General features: G+C 41.7%; 2 protein-coding genes across 3 annotated transcripts; both read left to right on the top strand.

Annotated features, from left to right (window-relative positions):
• Nucleotides 1-287: 287 nt before the first annotated feature.
• ube2v1 (ubiquitin-conjugating enzyme E2 variant 1) lies at nucleotides 288-2797 on the top strand. Its single transcript, XM_077713267.1, has 4 exons — nucleotides 288-409; nucleotides 1948-2096; nucleotides 2198-2323; nucleotides 2390-2797. Exons 1-4 carry the CDS (start codon nucleotides 388-390, stop codon nucleotides 2534-2536), a joined length of 444 nt encoding a protein of 147 aa, XP_077569393.1. The 5' UTR covers nucleotides 288-387; the 3' UTR covers nucleotides 2537-2797.
• A 1400-nt stretch (nucleotides 2798-4197) lies between these two features.
• Nucleotides 4198-9301, top strand: slc52a3-1 (solute carrier family 52 member 3-1). 2 transcript variants are annotated; one of them, XM_077713221.1, is made up of 4 exons: nucleotides 4198-4370; nucleotides 5345-6387; nucleotides 7289-7412; nucleotides 8132-9301. In XM_077713221.1, the coding sequence occupies exons 2-4, from the start codon at nucleotides 5402-5404 to the stop codon at nucleotides 8342-8344; spliced, it is 1323 nt and encodes a 440-aa protein (XP_077569347.1). In that variant the 5' UTR covers nucleotides 4198-4370; nucleotides 5345-5401; the 3' UTR covers nucleotides 8345-9301. The 2 variants fall into 2 exon arrangements, with proteins under 2 accessions (XP_077569347.1, XP_077569355.1); XM_077713229.1 differs by having other exon boundaries at nucleotides 4198-4416.
• The last annotated feature ends 8715 nt before the right edge of the window (nucleotides 9302-18016 follow it).

The following is an 18016-nucleotide window of genomic DNA, read 5'->3' as shown; positions in this document are numbered from 1 at the left end:
ATTTATATTTATTTATTGATGACTTGTGTGCTTGCTTGTTATTTCTGCACTTCCTTACATAGTTATGTTACTGAGAACTTGTACTTATTTATTAATTATTTATGTATTATTTATTTGTTTGTTGTTATTTGTGCACTTCGTGTTGAAGCTTTAAATCTCTTTCAATTTAATTCAATAATTTAAAAGGTTGTACATAAATTATCATAAAATAATAACACACATTTCGGCAAACATCGAATAAATATATCTTGGTGACAATATTAGAAGAGACGTGCACCCCCGGAAGCAGAATGTGGGTTGGGCGAGTCGCCCAAATTCGGCAGCGTGCGCGGTCACGTGACGCCAACACGCTTGCCTACGTGCGCGCTCCCTTCGTGCACCATCAACATGGCGCTCGCCGCCGTATCAGGTAAATATATACTAAATAAAGGAACAATTAGACACCTCTAAGTTTGGAGAAAAACAAAAATAAAACAAGCCAACAGACATTTAACAGGACAATTCGTTTCCCGTAAACAATTCACGAGTCTACACGAGAGCTTTAGCGATCGTCGATTTTGATTTTTTTGTCTTTGAATCAACAAGCTTTTACGTCGCCGGAGAATGAATTGAAAGTAACGGTATTAGCTCAATAAGCTACGAATGGTTTGCATTCAGGACGAAATGGCGTGACGGCTTCTGAATACACTTCCACCGATTAAAATACAGTCGAACGATGGATGACTAAGCCATGTGCACAATTCCCCATTTGCCTTCCGAGGGATGTTTATTCGAAATCGTCTTTTTCATGGTGTCGTTGTGGTTAGCTCAAAGGCCAAATTGCCTTTTTTGGGCTGGTGGTCTTATTAGTCGGCTCGTTGGCATGGTCGAGTTGAAGGGAAAAGCGAGTGGATGTTAAATTTAAGTCTGTAGCTGTAACTCTTTCTCTGGAGACCAAAAATGGGAGCGTGAAGAGTAGCCGGCCGGCTTTTGCTTTGCAATCAGCATGCATAACCCAAGCGTCCTTTCTCAATGGCACTGCAGAGGCCAAAACCATGCAATGCCCAATTTATTTCCCTTCATCTGTATTCTTTCACGCAAATCATCGATCATATTGTACTTGACTTGGGTGTTTACTTCTAAGATCGGCATTGAGTTTTTCCCCCTGTTTACTTGTCGGCTGCCATAACAGGGAGGGCTGGGAGAGAAGGTCCCCCACTTACATTGGAAAGGACGTCTGATCAATTACAATTGATTGCCAGATAACTCATTTCAAATGGATAGGCTGCCTTTTGTGGGTTATTATTATTATAATAATTATTATTGTTTTTGGGGGGACGGGGTGGTCTCCTGTCATGATTCAGAATGAAGTTTTGCATCTATATTCTTGGGATGTGTACACATCAAAACTCAGACCCCAAATTTCCATTTTTTTTATCTAATCGCTGGCTAATTTACATGAATCAGTTGCATAATTAATGTTGCTACTCCTTTGTTATAAGTAGATGGATGAAAGTGAAAATTGATATCTATGCTTATATACTAGATGTATTTGAAAATTCATATTTTATGGTCGGAAAAAGGATCCTATATTTATTTACACTCGTGTATAAAAGCTCTAACTCAGAACCAACTATTTTATTGGCTATTTTGTTTGAAGTGTTAAACAATCGGAAATGAACATAAAAGTATAATTTACCTGTGACCTACTTGCACTATATATACTTTTTTCTTTTTTAATCATTCATATTTGTGTGAGCATTATTTACATAGATAACATGGGGGAATTATTCTATTATTAGTCTATATATTTTTTCTTGGAATAACAGCATATTAGAATAAAAACACCTTGAGCCTTCCTTTTTATGAAGTACTGAAATTTAATTAGTACTTCTAGTTTATTTTATATTTCATCGTTTCACATAGTTTGGCCAACTCATTTTTTTTTGCATCGTTTCATCCCCACAGGAGTTAAAGTTCCTCGCAATTTCCGGCTACTGGAAGAGCTGGAGGAGGGACAGAAAGGCATGGGTGACGGAACAGTCAGCTGGGGTCTAGAAGACGACGAGGACATGACCTTAACCAGGTGGCGAGGTGTCATCCTCGGCCCTCCACGAGTAAGTGCCCACCAGGGTTGTGACCCAAAGCCCTCCTTTTTGCCAAAAGGTGGCCTCTTTAAACCATGATGCGTCGTTCTTTGACGCCACCTGTTTTACAGACGAGCTACGAAAATAGGATGTATAATCTGAAAGTTGAATGCGGACCAGGGTACCCCGAGTCGCCTCCATTTGTGAGATTTGTGACCAAGATAAACTTGAATGGCGTACACACCTCCAACGGCGTGGTATGTACATCTTGGACTCTCAGCCCGTTATGTGTCTAACGATGACGAGTTTTCTTCCTTCTTTAGGTGGACATGCATGCAGTGACAGCACTGGCCAAGTGGCAGAACTCGTACAACATAAGGACCGTGTTGTTGGAGCTGCGGCGCCTAATGACCTGCAAGGAGAACATGAAGCTTCCTCAACCACCTGAGGGCCAAATCTACAACAACTGAGCCAGTGCGCTTCTTTCGCCTGCATTCATTTCCTTCTTCCTTTGTTGGCTAACTTCCCTTGGTCACCTCCGCATTCCATCGGTTGAGAGATTGCAAGCAGAGCCGAAAAGATACGAGCCCATGCTCGTCATCCCGGGTGACCTCCTTCCTCTTCCAACATTGGATCACTCACTTGTGATCATTTGAAAACTGTACATCTTTTTTTTTATGATTTGTGGAAAGTGGCAGATTGTACAATAACATAAATAACCTTAAGAAGTGTGTCTGTGTTGCATTCTTTAAAGGAGAACTGCCCTCTATTGAACAGACACACCCAGAGACACCACAGTCTGCTTTAAGCATGAATTACTGGATGACTTGTGAACTGGTTTGTCGCCTCTCTGCAGCATTAAATAACACTTTGCGGGCTTTGGTGTGGCTGAGGAGCAATGTCGTGGTTAAACTAATGTACTCTGCCTTTTAGTTTCAAATACTGAAAGTAGAAGGCTGTAAGTGAGCCTTAATTAGTCTACTAGTTAGTACATTCAGGCTTTAAAGCTGCAAGGTGAACTTTAGTAGCATAAAAAAAGGCCAAAATAAGGCTGGGTAAGTTGGTGAGTTAGCTCTTAATTTACTAAACAGTTAATGATTTTAATTGTGCATATAAATTGGAAGAGACAAAGAAGTCTCGCCATTTGCCCCCTCAAGGTACAACTGGTAGAAATAAGCCCAACGCGTTATATAGCTCTGTGTTAAATAATGTTTAACCCTGTTACTTTAGAAATAGCCTATTCTAGTGGACTAAATTGAGATTTAAGCTAAATATTTAACTGCCATTGCCTATTCTTTGACAAAAAAACATTTGTCCCAAAAATTGAATGGTATTTTTAAATCTTGTGGGATTGCATTTAAAAGAATGTAGCAGACTTGTAACATTTTACTACTACTTTTGAACTTACTAATGGACCTAATGAGTAGAATCATTGATGAGATTTTTTTCCAAGGGTTGCTATTGATTATAATTATAACAAAAAGAATCACTCTTCAGCCTTAAAAATAATACATTGTCTACCGTAAATAGGTCAAGTTGTTATCGAACCTTTAGATGACGCATCTACGCAGTACTCTGTTACAAGATGTTACTTATGTCACAGTGACTAAAGTAATCATCAAACTACCCCCATAAAAGAAATTGAGAACGATAACATTGTCTATTTAAAACAACCCCATACATTTTGTCTTTGGCATGAGCCAATTACCTTTATTCCGACACAAAGGAAAATGCCATTGACAGGCTAAAGGTTTGCATCAATAATAGGACTAAAACCCTTAGATAATTTCAAATCTTACAAAATGAAAACAAAACAAGCCATTTTCCCACATTTAGCCATTTTATGAATATTTTTGATGTCATCTCACTGCAATGCAAAATGGAATATACTTTGAAAAAAATTGAACGCCAGATTTCTCCAATCAAAGACAACACCGTTCCCCGTCTTTGGATGTTTTCACCAATTTTCTTCAAGCAAATCTCATAATTGACATCACGGGATCATGTTGCCTAACCTCGTGCAAACGGACAAAAAAAACACAAGTGCTGTCATGCCTCCAAAATGTGACCTGACCTAAATATGAGACGTTTCCACTCTTACGCAGTGCTGGACTGGACTCTGACCCAGCCGACGAGCATGTGATTCAACCCACCCACCCTGCACAGCAAAAGGTCGAACCTACTCACTTCTTCACTCATTGTTTTTTGCGTGATGACAAAGTCGTGTGGGGGGCCTGTGGGGACAGCAGAGGCAACGTGCAAGTATTTTGGGGATGCGAGGACAGCTTGGCTGCTTTATTGCATGTGAGTCACTCGAGTGCGTTTTTGAAAGAGGAACAAGAACAAGCATGTGAGCGTCCATCTTCTTGAGAAGCGCATGATTTGTATTGCTGACATTCTTTCCGCTTCAGCTGAGTGGATATCTTGGCTCCTTTTCTGTCTGTCAGAATGATGAAGCTCAGCCTAACCCCCGTATGCACAAATAAGGATTTCACCCCACTCATTTAACTAATTGGCTGCCATTGATAGTGCTTAATGTCAAATTCATTTTAAGTGGGAGGGGTGAATTAATGTTTGTTCATTCATCCTTCACTGTAAAAATGAATTGGGCACTTAAAACAACCAGTCTTCCCAGTTTAAATTGGACAAATGTGGCCACCATTAGCATGTAATGGGTTAGTAATTATTATTATGAAGAAAAAAAAAGCTTGAGAGCTATATTACTTGGGGCAAGAGTGTATTTCTGTTTTTAATCATTTAAAATCTTTGCTTTTTTATTTCCTAGATGTAGGATGCAACTTAAAATTTTAAGAAAGCACAATTTACATTTTAAGTATAATGCATAATTTAACAGTTACTGTTTAAAAAAAAGTGTTGATGACTTACAAATACTTAAAATAACAAGAGCTAAAATTTCAAAAGTTGAGTTTTGCTGATTTAAAACTTAAAGTTCTGAAGGCACAATGTCTGAATGTTTTTCTTAATGGTATTGAAACAAATTAAATTAGATTAGATAACTTTATTCATCCCGAATTCGGGAAATTTCATTGTCACAGTAGAAAGAGAGTGAGAATACACACAGGAAAAGACATTTTAGACATAAATAAATAGGTAATAAATAAGTTGATAAATAAATAAACCAATAAATAAATATATATAAATAAACAAGATGACTGCACTATCCCTTTAAATTAAACTGGAACTGAATTTGTCATATAAAGTGATTTTTGTTGTCCAAATCTGGTTGAGGTCATTTTTGGTTTGTTTTTATCACGCAGGTGTGTCAGTCAGCACAAAAAGTGATTTGTCCTAGTCGGACCTGAGCGTGGCGCACAATGGCGCTGACGGTCCACATGCTGGCGTGTGCCTTTGGGCTGGGCTCATGGGTCGCTGTCAACGGCCTTTGGGTTGAGCTGCCGCTCATCGTCAACACTCTCCCCGAAGGCTGGGAGCTGCCCTCTTACCTGACCGTCATCATCCAGACGGCCAACCTGGGACCTCTCCTCATCACGCTCATGCACAAAGCCCGGCCGGGCCTCCTTAACGAAAGGACCGTCATCTACGCCGTCCTCTCGGTGGGTGTCCTGTCCTGCGTCCTACTGGCTTTCTTCTGGGACCGGACCAGCGTCGTGGCCGGCGTGTCGCACAGCACCGCCTTCTTCATCATCACCTTCTTCCTCTCACTGGTGGACTGCACCTCCTCAGTTACCTTCCTGCCTTTCATGATGCAGCTGCCCGCCAAATACGTCACCACCTACTTCATCGGGGAAGGTCTGAGTGGGTTCGTCCCAGCCGTGGTGGCTCTGGCTCAAGGTGTTGGCGTGGCAAAGTGTGTTAACGCCACCACTCAGGTGATGTCAGCAAACCAAACAGGTGGAACTCTCCAGACAGAGTATTTGCCACCCAACTTTTCCACCAAGGTCTTCTTTTTCCTCCTGACGGCCATGATGTGCATCAGTCTGGCGGCTTTTGTGGCGCTCAACAGGCTCCGGCTGCCGGCAGACGAAAACTTGATGACCAGCTCGGTGGCGTCCATCTGCTCCGGCTTGGAGAACCCTGCGGCAGATGTTGAGCCCCACGGTCTCAAATGGGAGAGTGAGGAGGAGATCCACTCTCCCAAAGAACCTGATCACTCCATCTATCAGCTGACTTTCATTTACTTCCTGGTAGTTTGGGTTAACGGCGCCACCAATGGTGTGCTGCCCTCTGTTCAGACATATTCCTGCATGCCTTACGGCAATCTAGCCTACCACCTCTCGGCCGCGTTGGCTTCCGTGGCCAACCCGCTGGCTTGCACCATTGCCGTGTTCTTCCAGAACAGGTAATGTTTCAGCTGTAAAGTTTCTTTCTTAGATGATATTTCCCATTTTTTTGCTTCTAGTTCACTAATTCGGCGGCCCGGGGGGCGAGTGGTTAGTATCCGCCTCACAGCTCTGGAGCCCTTGGTTCAAATCCAGGTCATGTCCATCTGTGTGGAGTTTGCATGTTCTCCCCTGTGGGTTTCTTCCGGGTACCCCAGTTTCCTTGCATCCAAAAACATGCATGGTAGGCTGATTGGACACTCTAAATTGCCCCTATGAGTGTGAGCGTGTATGTTTGTCCTTTGTCTCCTTGTGCCCTGCAATTGACTGGCCACTGATTCAAGGTGTCCCCGCCTCTGGCCCGGAGTCAGCTAGGATAGGCTCCAGCACCCCCCTGTGACCCTAATAAGGTTAAAGCGGTTTAGAAAATTAGATAAGTTCACTAACTAATAGAAGGCGCCGAACATCAGGGTGGTGTTTTCGGGATTTTACAAATACTATGTCTTCCAATGATATGTGATGGGCAGCCTAGTCGGTGGGTGAGTGGTCCAGGTCCGGAGCCTTAATGTTTGGAGTTTTCATGTTCTCCCTGGGCTTGCATGGGTTTCCTCCGGGTACTCTGGTTTCTTCCCAGAACTAAAAAAAAAACCATGAAGAGTAGGCAGATTGAACCCTCTAAATTACCCCTAGGTATGATTGTGAGCATGAATGGTTGTCTGTCTCCTTGTGCCCTGCGATTGGCTGACCACTAATTCAGCGGTTCAGAAAGTGAATGAATGAATGAATAATATGTGACAGTATGTTTAGCTAACAGACGGTGAATGTGTGCTACAAATGTAGATATTTTTTAGACCTAGATTTTTTGTTGATTTTTTAATTTGTACAATATTTGTGTAATTAATGCTTTGCTTGGGCTTCCAGGTCTCTTACAGTTTTGGGGGTGCTAACGCTGTTGGGGACAGGCTTCGGCAGCTATAACATGGCAATGGCTGCTATGAGTCCCTGTCCTATACTTCAAGGCTCCATGGCAGGAGAAGTCATAATTGTGAGTGACACACAAACATGTTGCGTAAAGTGAGCATGAGATAAGACTTAGACATGGATTATGGCAAGGAATGACAAAGTTCAGTGTCTTTACAAAACAGTGTTGAGCAATTTGGTTCACAGTGTTCTGATATGACTGCCCTTTACATTGGTTGATTTTTTTCTATAAGAGAAGTGATGACAAAATGTAAAGTTACTATGTTAATGTGATAAGATCAACTTCTGCATTCCTAAAAACAAAACAAAGCAACTCCTTTAAGTGGAGGTCATTGGCAATCATATAAAAGAAAGTGTAATCTGACTCGTATTAAAACCCCAACATTTTTACAATATTCTAGAAGAACCAGAAACCAAACTTCTCTCTTTAGATTGTGACTAAATAGCATGATATGTTATCATATTTTAATATGATAAGATACAGTATCATGCAGCATGGTTAGCACGTTTGTCTCACAGTTCTTAGATCGAGCTTTCAATCCCTGGTATGTAACGACCACCAAAACCCAGATTTCTCTAGTAGGATTTTTAAATATATGAACGAAGGTCTCGCTCAAATCGTCTGTAAAGTTCAGGTTTCAAACCACTGGGCTTTTTGTGCTACTATGAATGAGTCAATAATGGAAAAATAACTTGATTTTTCTAGTGAATAGAGAAAGTACTGCTTTATTTATTTGGATTCACTATCCAAGTCTAATGTTGCCCTTTTTCCTTCTTGCCCAGGTTCTGTCGTGGCTCTTGTTCACTGGCACCCTGTCCTACGTCAAGGTTATGGTGGGTGTCATCCTGCGTGACCGCAGCCACAGCGCATTGGTTTGGTGCGGCGCCGCAGCACAGGCGGGCTCGCTTCTGGGCTCGGTGATCATGTTTCCTCTAGTCAATGTCCTGACACTTTTCCAGGCCGGGGACTTCTGTAACACCAAATGTCCGCTCTGACAACTCTCGTGCTGCTCAAAAGACTTTTGGGATGACAGCGGGTATATTTATGCCATTCCAAAATGAATCAAGAATGGCCCATACAACTGATTAAAGCACATTGATCAATTTGGCCTGCAGTCAAACCATTCAGATGTGTACTTTGGTCCATCTTGCCATAAAACTACAAGTCCCATAAAGCTTTGTTTGTGTGTCATAACACGCAAGTGTCAGTTTACTTTTCTGTTGCAGTTATTAGCAATCATACAACCGCTTTCTTCAGTCGAGTTCATGCCGGACCTTCTCAAAATTAGCCTTCCCAAAAGTTGTAGAAACAAAAGCTTTCAAGACTTGATTTAGATTTGAAATACTGTGACTTTTACTTTTTGTCCACAGATTAACGAGTCATAGTTGAAGCGATGTTTTTCCCCCTAAACATGGACATTCAAGTTACACTATTTAAAGTACATGGATTGTTTTTTTTGTGTGAAAAAAGATGAGTTTAGTACCATTATACGGAGCAAGTCAACGTTTTTTTTTTGAAATAATATCTCACATAATGAGATCTGAGCAGGATTTGCTGTATTACTTGTCCTTTGACCCCAATATTTATCTGCTTCAAAGTCCAATAGTTAAGGTAAAATTATTTTGTCATAATGTAATAAATCTGTCATGTCTCCCTTTTGCTTGTCCCCTGTTGTTGTATAGAAGGTTTGAATTTTATCCAGTTTATATTTGGCATTTCGGCTACTCCTTAGCTCTTGTTCAAGCCTTTTAAAAGGTTGAGTCACATTGTTTATAGGAGGTGATAGACAAACCTTAATGCTGTTAAAAAATGCAAATCAGTGATAAATTTGAATCAATGTATTCATTCATTCATTTGACATCCTGTGTATGGCTCCAGTTTTTTATTTTTTACTTAGGTTTACAATGTCGTGTGTGTCTGTCTTGCTACTCCAACCAAAACATTTCTGGAATACGGGATGAAATAAAGTTCTAACCTAACCTAATATTCATTCATTTTCTGAACTATTCTAAACTAACCTAACATCCATTCATTTTCTGAACTGCTTTATCCTCACTGGGGTCACAGAAATACCCCCCACCGCTCTTGTGAGGATTAAACGGTTCAGAAAATGAATGAATGAAAAAAAAAAACAGCAGCAATGTTTAGTTTGAACAGTAGATGGCGAAATTTCACCTTTAAAAAGATGACACTGAAGCTCTATCAACAACCTTTTTTTTACCCCATTCTTTTGAGCCCTACAAAAAAAAAACGTGTTTCTAGTTCGAGCGTGACGGGATTTGATGAGCAGAGATTTGGATTCCAAAGACCTTAAGCTGCTGTTCAAGCTTTTTCCACAAATGCCAACATTTCACGCATACAGGTTATGCATTTGTAAGTAGCCGAGAAAAGTCAAGTCAGAGCACTGTTGGGTATTCAAGATAGGAAGAAGCCCACACAAGCTGGGATATGAATACCTCATTACACAGGGAGGCCGGGGCCCAGAAGAAAACCGGGGTACCCCCACACCACCCCCCACCCCGATACCCCTCCATTATGAATTTCAAAACTTGGAAACAATGTTAATGGTGAACAACCCAAAAGCAGGTAGCAGCGATCCGATGCTCTTTTATTAATCTTTGGTTCTTTCTTTATAATAATGGTATTTCCATGTAATGTAGGTCAAAGGGGAACGATGACTTGAGATACGAGTGTTTTGGGTTACAAAGACGGTCACAGAATAGAATCATTTCAAGGCTGAATTTGTAGTCTTGCTTTATCTGATGGGGGTTGACTGTTTCTCAATTGATTGTCAACCTCATCCCTAATCTCAAAATCACACTTGTTGGGCAGTGCAGACCAAATCTGTGAGAAAAGATGCTGAAGACGATGAAAGGACACCAATCATTGACGCTGAGCAGAGAAGGTTTTCCCATCACCAGCTGCTCCGCCTTCTCCTGCCCTTCGTAAAGGGCCGGGGGTGTTTGGGGGGGACTCTAATTACTACTGCTCACCAGGGGCCGTTGTGGCTGTTGCTTCTGCCGCTGGTCACTTGGGAGCTTCCCTGACCCCCGACACTGAGTAAAAACAGAAAGCTAAGGAAGGCAAATTGGGCTAAAATTGGCTCCGCTCAGCCCCTGAGGAAAAGCACAGATGGGACCTTCTCACTCGGATATGTTGAGTCTTCATGCCGGTTTTTTTTCCAAAGGTGCTCATAAATCATGTTACCATGTCCAGAGAATCCTCCACAAGCCATACTTGTTTCTCCTTTATTCTCAAGTTCATAACCTTATGATAGCACAACAACTTTGGCTTGAAAGTGAAAAGAATCCCTAAACTTCTATATCAAATCTCAATGAAAAAAAAACAGATCTTATTTTGCGGAAACACCAACTTTTGCTTCAAGATCTCGACATAGGCTCAAAATGATTGTTACAAACACCAATAACACCCTAAAACCCAATTCATAAAGCCAAACTAAGTTCAAAATCATATTAAAAGAGACCAAATTTGGCCAAAATATTTGCTTGGCGCATTTAAAAAATATTTACAGGAGAAGGAAAAAGGCTCCTTGTCATTAAACGCGGTGATTGCAATAAGTTTCAATTGAGAATTTCATTTTTCAAAACAAATGCAACAAACAGGCGTGTATTTGGGCATTATGAACTAGATGTCTGATAAACTACAGGTGCCAAACCTATGGCTTGGGGATCCATATCCGGCCCGCCACATCTTTCTGTATGGCCGGCAAACGCAAAGCATATATATCATCTCCATGTTTCTTTCTGAAATACATAAACTGCAGACTGTTGTAACTTAAAAAATAGAAACTATTGCCAGCATTCTTTTGTTATCATTTCAAGCCTCCTTAAAATGAATAGTCATAGAGCAAAACTATTTCCCTGACCAAAATAACAAACTAATCCTAACAGTTCGGGTGCACACGGCAACTGTATACATGATGTGTTTCTTGAGAATACTCGTCAACGGAAGTGAATTCATCCGAAATGACACTTGAACCGTTATTCCACAAGGCTTATGATAAATTCCCCTTTTTTGTTCAATGACCTTGAAATGGGCTTTTGTTGTTTTTAGCAGTCAAAAGGTTTTCCTCTTCTTGGGCTCCATTCCTTGATTAACTCAGGGCCTTTGGATGTGGAAAGAACAACAACGCAGCAAAGAAAGTGTATCATTTTGCCGCGGGTGTCAGATGGTCCCATCGCTTGTCCAGCTGGTCAGGAGGGGCCGCGGCCACCTGGATGCCGATCCTACGATCTCCTCTGCCATGCGAGTGTTCCGCGTACTACGCCGCTGAGAGGTCCATCTGGTCGGGATGGTACCTCACGAAAAGTGGAGACCCCCGCCGTGAATGTACACACACACACACACACACACACACACACACACACACACACACACACACACACACATACAACCGCCGTACGCACACTCACACTAATGTCCCCCTTCCCGAGTCTGCCAGCGCGCCTATTTGTTAAATGAGTAGTACGGGAAGAAAGATTTGCCTCTAACTGGATAACACAAGTCCATTAATGCAGACCAAGATTCGCGTGATAGTCGACGCCATTGGAGCTCGCGTGGCTGAATCGACAGATGCTCCACCTGTGAGTGACTTTGGAAAGCCCTCAAAGCTGTTAGGCCTTGCCAGTAACATGATTTGGTGGACTAGCAAATTGGCTGTCTGACAGTTTCTACACTAAATTTTCAAATATTTGATAAAAAGTACCGCCTAAATGAATAACTAGCATTCTAAGTACCAGCATCATGGAAGACAAATGAGAAAAAAAACTTTGATTTGTGGAATTACATCAACTGGTGAGATGGACAACAAGTCGGCGAAGGTGTTTTCTTGTACTTGAAAGTTGTAAAAGCTGAAAAATGTAGCCTCCATTTAATAAAAAAAAGGAGAGAGAACGCACAAGACTTTCCAAAAGTGGAGTGCAAAAAAGATTTGCCTTTGCTTTCTTTCATGATGCATCACAAAGTCCTGCCTTGCGTGCTGAGGTTTCTCGGTCGATGTGGGACCCGAGTAGAAAATCAATTGCGACGATTCACAAGACCAAACTGACTTGCCATGTATCTTCTTGATGGCGAAAGACAGGGCAACCATTTTCTGGTCCTTCACTTCTTTTTTTTTCTCCTCCCATGTCCATTGAGTTTTTAAACAAGGGGATATCATCAATACATACTTCCATGGACAGCCTTTTATTGTTATTTTTACTTCCTATTTGTACTTATTTAAATTGTATTTGATTGTTTTCAGTTTTTTTTATTGGTACTTGTCTGTGGAGCCCTCTGGGAGCTTTTTGATGATTTAAGGCTATAAATAAATCTGACTTGACATAATACTTGTCAACTAGAATCTAAATGTTGACAACATTCTCTTAAACTATAGTAGCTTATTTAAAGGGACCGACGACACCTAGTATAAATGACATGAAAGATGATCAGATTACAGCCTCTGATAATGGAGAAAACAATGTTTAACTGACAAAAAAGACACATTTTTACCAGAGCAGCTATTTTATGATACTGATAGACTTGAGCACAGGTGCAAGAGATGAATGAAATGAATTAACTGCTTTCATTGGGTAATGAGATTTAAAGCTTCACCATAAAATGCACAAATAAATAATCAATAGAAATAATTAAGTTGTCAACATAATAAATATATTGATGATGTCAGATGGAAAATCAGGCCAACTTTTGTCATGTTTTACTGGTTAAACTATATATAAAGTAAGGGTGACTATTTTGTGGGAGAACTGGCTATTTTCTTTAAAGTTTTCTTCACTATTATGCACCAAGATAATAAATTGTGTTTCTATTAAAAACATTTGTTCCACTAGGATGCACACGATAAGTGTTGTCTGCCTCTTCACTGCCATTGGCTTTGAGAGGCGTCCAATCCAGTTGAATTGAGAAGGCTGACAGAGAATGGTTTGGTATGCAAAGTATGCATGGTATCAAATAAGAAGTATACATACTAGTGGCGGAATTTAATCAGAATTGTGAAATGTAAACATCTTGTGGGTCGTACACTCCCCACTTCATAAACACCGTCCATTTATTTCAAATGAAATGTGACAGGCTGCTGTCATTTTACCAGCGAGCCGACATTGACGCGCGCGAGCCTTCTCCTGGTTTTCCATCAGCAGGTATTGATGTTGCTTTAATGAAGTGCCTACCACTTCACCCGAGGAAGAGACAAGTCTGTCAGCATATGTAAATGCTCCCCGCCTGCCATTGTTGTGGGGGGTTTAGCATGGGTCAGCCCGGATCTCCCCTCGGGGAACTCTTTGTTCTAGGGCCCGATTGAGCCACATGAGGGGGCCAATTACAGAGCTTCACAGCAGGACGGGGTGCAAAAATGTTACCCCTCCGCAACCAGCTAATTATGACTGAGCCGACCGGCCGCAAGGTTCATGGTGAGCGCATACGGTGTTACATCAAAATGTTTGCGTTGGCACTTTGTCGGGTTCTTATGGGGAAAGCCGCCATTGCGTTTTGGGGAAAAGGTCAAGCTAATTTTGCTGGCGCAAATTGACACGGAATTCCTTCGATCCCAACGGACCTCTTTTGTGTTGTCAATGCGGAGGCAATTTAAAGGCTGCAGTCGGCCTGATGTGATGTCAAAGAGTGATTTATGAAAATGCATCCTGAGATAGACCCCAGTACACAGTTACATTATCTGTCACTAACAAAAAAGTGGTTCCGGTGGAAGTTTTGTCAATCATTGCCATAATTGCGGCTGGTTTGATGAAGTGGCTGCATCACGAGAGGTCTTTTCAAGGGTACACTTAAGGACAGCACCTCTTGACGCAACCAGACGTCCTTCACCGCTATCATTAGTGGACGCCGCTACCCATTCATCTCCTTTTTTTTCCCCGCCCCCCCCAACGGGCCGTTCGGGCCCAGCTGCTGGGGGCTACTGCTCCCCCTTGTGTGTGGGACCAGTCAACTGGAAAATGGCTGCTACCGAGAGAGCCCATTTTAGAGAGGCATCATCCTTTGAAGGGGCATGATGGCCTTTGACGGCCACTATGTTAACACGGAGAGCGCCCCCTATGAGCATCAGGGCAAGAAGTCCCCCCCCGGGTCAATATATGAGGTACGATAGGGGTTCAGATTCGGTTTTGACACTTCAACAAGTGGGATGTTGATATTTGTGGTTGTGGGTCAACAATGAAAAAGGAGACAAAGAGTAAAATGATGCAAGCTTGAATTGTCACATGACCGCACACACAATTTTGGTCATCATAAAAAAAAATGGAAATGTCATTCATCCATTTAAACTCAGCAAAAAAATGCAGCCTTTTTTTCGGACAGACATAACTAGCAATTTCTAATCTTGCTCTAAATAAACACTAATGCCTAAGTAGAGAATCTCTCGGTAATTTTTGCGTCAGATTAGTGGTAAATGTAAGCCACATCGATTGTAACGTAAAGCCGCCGCCGTAAGTCGTTTGGCACGTGTTGCTGGAGGACAAAGTGTCAACGGGCAACAGTGATTTTAACAGCCACAAATGGTAGAGCGGCGTCATTAGAGAGATTTCTGAAGAGGGGATCATTACCTGCCACAGATGCCGCTGTTGTTTTGTGTCTCTAATTGTCTCGAGGCCATAGTGACCCTGATACTTGAAAAGAGCAGCCAGGGCCTTTGTGGAGACGCACACCTGATTGCGGCGATCACACGGGCGCTCGACCCTCGCGTAATCTTTCGGGCGCTGCCTCGAGGCTGGCCATCTGTTGCTTTCCGTGTATGAATATGGGTCCACGTCTGCTGGTCAAAGCAGAGCAGCAACCATGGAGAGTCAAAGCTCAATTTTTGGATGCCCCAGTTGTTCAACCATTCATTTTTTATACTCTTCCCCCCCATGTTTAGGCTTTTACTACTAAAAATGCACATTGAACAAATCCCCTATTCAATTTGGGTGCGTCAGTGTAACAAATCCTATCAAAGGTCAGTCCTTCAAATAAATAATAGAATCAAAACCCTCCCCATATTTGACCTGCCTCCGTGTTGTCTTATTTAGCAATTGCACTCAATATGTTAGTATACAAAAGAGCTAAATTGTGACTGCAAACTAACCAGCTGAAGGAAAGTGTCCTGAAAAACAATCAATTATTAAAGCGCTTTCAGTCTTTACTTCACATATCGCTTCAAGAGTTGCCGAACTGACCGAGAGGGTTGTTATTACCTTTAGTTGTTAATTAAAACTCGCACAGTGGCAGCAGTCTAGAGCAATATGCTAAAGCAGGGGTTGGGAACCTTTTTGACAGAGAGAGACATAAACAATTCCCATTTTGAGAGCCATTCTCATAATTGAAACGTAAAAATATATGAAAATGTGTAATTTTTTTGTCATTTCACCACTTTTAAAGTACAAAAAGTCTCCGAATTCTTTTGACAACATTGTTAGGCTGTTGTCAGTCAATCAGTATCAATGAGATTCTGCATGCGTAAGAGTAATGAAAGACTAAATTATGATTAAAAAGGTGCTAAAGGTAGGTCAACGCCAGTGGTGCTACTATTGGTCCATTCCGGACTCAGTTCTCTCACCAGTCATTTGCATATTTTACCTTTAAGGTTAGTGGAGAGCCATATGCACCCATGGAAAGAGCCATATATGGCTCCCGAGCTAAAGGTTCCCGACCACTGTGCTAAAGGATGTTAAAAGAAAAAGCATGTCAAGAGATTTAAATAAACAAATGATTCAGTTTGGTCTTTGTTAATATTTCTGGATTGTATGAATGTCACCCATTTACTTAGATTTTGGAAGGGATTCGTTACAAAAACAGATTTGGAACCAGTGAACACCTGCTCTCACCCTACATAGTGAAACAATAGATTTCAGATTGCAAAGAGGTGGCAAATCTATGCAGATTGCATAATGATTACAAACAAATAAAATCTTGCTGGAAGGTGGTACGAAGATCTATACATTCCGTTCCCGTTCCCCATCTATTCCCAGATGTAAAGATATGCAGAAATGGGAGGCAAAAAGGACAAAATCTGCAGCCTTGCAAGCATATTTTGATAAGATAACGCTGAGTCGGCACATGGCTGCCTTCTTTTTCGTGGAGAGCACTTGATGGCGTCGTGGAAAGCAAATGGTCACGCACAACATCATTTATTTTTGTCAAAGCCAATTTGAAAAACATGCTGCAGAAACATGACTAAACCGTGATGAAAATGCTACTCGGCCTCCCCCCGAAGAGTCTTTGGCATCGCTCAGGGTGAAAAACGTGTCCTAGACAGTCATACTTCACTTTTATGCATCCGAGGCAAATTTGTTCTACAGTGGCTGAATTACAAGATCGTACATTACGCAATAACACACATTGTAAACACATTAAATTGGACAAAGTGGTCAAAGACGTTAAAAAAAAAATGAAGACTGCGAGTCAACCGGTGCGTAGATGAAGCATTTATCATCTCCGCAAATAAAAATGTTTTAATACAAGTCAACAGTTTTTACACCAGCTGTTACATCCTCTTAAAACATAGCGACTGAAGGTGATGGCCCGAGACACATCTGGTCTTAACGTTCCTCAGATTTATTTTGGATGCAATTTTTGTCCTTGTAAATATTGACATTACTTATAACCTGAGCCACTTTGGTTCCACAGGTCAAATTTAATGTACATCACATCCAAGCCGTTAATAATTGATAAAGAGAGAAAGCTTCCTTGGCTTTTTAAGACGTTAAACTTGCCATTTGTTTGTGGCCCTCCATTTATAAAGATTTTCAGCTGATACATTAAGTAATAGCAGTCTGGAGTTTTGCATTTATATGATGACTATCATGATCTCATAGTGACTATTGATCCCTCTCATCACTAACTGGCACTCTCAGTGTGCAATAACAGCAGATGAAAGAGTCATCTGCCCTTTCTCCTTGTTGGCTCCCACTTTATCACGATTTACTTCATTACAGGGATCCGCTGCTGCTGAGAATGTCATATGCTGAGTTAACCTCTGCTTGGCGCGCTGGCGGTCGGCCAGCCATGAAAGGACACGGACGCGTTCCCTCTGATGACGACTACTGGCAAAGACTCCAACCTCTAAAACAACTTGATCCGCCGCCGCTGAACTTATCGTACACTCGTAGCGCACTCAATAAATCAGCCAGGGTCTGATTCCGACTCGTTCAATAGCCCCGAGTGTGCGGCAGCCTAATGCAGGAAACCCCAAATCTATTCACTCCGCCGCCAACGACTCATTGGATGCAGGTTTAATTACGCCGCTGGCGGCCTATGTCCGTTTAGTAAATGTGCGCTGTCTAATATTCGCACAGCATTTCCACTGGTGTCTTTCCGCTGGACGGTCGAGCGCGAGGACGGCCAACAATCCCATTGAGAAATTAACAAGGTCCTCTGTGCTTTTCGCTGCTTTAATGAATAATTCAGCTGTCAGGGTGAAAAAGGAGTGCGAGGAGACCTTGTCATCAGCAACTGACTCAGCACTCTTTGGCCAAAGGGTGACACACGAAACAAAAGCTAAACAAAGCACCCTGTGACCTGTCTAGCTTCTTCATTGCTGGATTTAGCAGGAGCAAGAACAACAAAAACAAAACAGTTAAGTCCATATTGGTGAGCGCCAAAACATTTGACACTCAGCTGAATTAGGTGATTATTTAACGTCTTCAGTGACTCAGATGAAA

The sequence above is a fragment of the Stigmatopora nigra genome, chromosome 1 (genome assembly GCF_051989575.1).
Source record: "Stigmatopora nigra isolate UIUO_SnigA chromosome 1, RoL_Snig_1.1, whole genome shotgun sequence".
Classification (NCBI taxonomy): Eukaryota; Metazoa; Chordata; class Actinopteri; order Syngnathiformes; family Syngnathidae; genus Stigmatopora; species Stigmatopora nigra.
The sequence above is the reverse complement of the archived record's forward strand: the minus strand, read 5'-3'. Positions and strand labels throughout refer to the sequence as shown.

Coding starts and splice junctions, on each gene's coding strand:
- ube2v1 (XM_077713267.1), top strand. CDS start 388: ATGGCGCTCGCCGCCGTATCAG. Junction 410..1,947: donor GGCGCTCGCCGCCGTATCAG/GTAAATATATAC, acceptor TCATCCCCACAG/GAGTTAAAGTTCCTCGCAAT. Junction 2,324..2,389: donor TACACACCTCCAACGGCGTG/GTATGTACATCT, acceptor TTCCTTCTTTAG/GTGGACATGCATGCAGTGAC.
- slc52a3-1 (XM_077713221.1), top strand. CDS start 5,402: ATGGCGCTGACGGTCCACATGCTGGCGTGTGCCTTTGGGCTGGGCTCA. Junction 6,388..7,288: donor GCCGTGTTCTTCCAGAACAG/GTAATGTTTCAG, acceptor TTGGGCTTCCAG/GTCTCTTACAGTTTTGGGGG. Junction 7,413..8,131: donor TGGCAGGAGAAGTCATAATT/GTGAGTGACACA, acceptor CTTCTTGCCCAG/GTTCTGTCGTGGCTCTTGTT.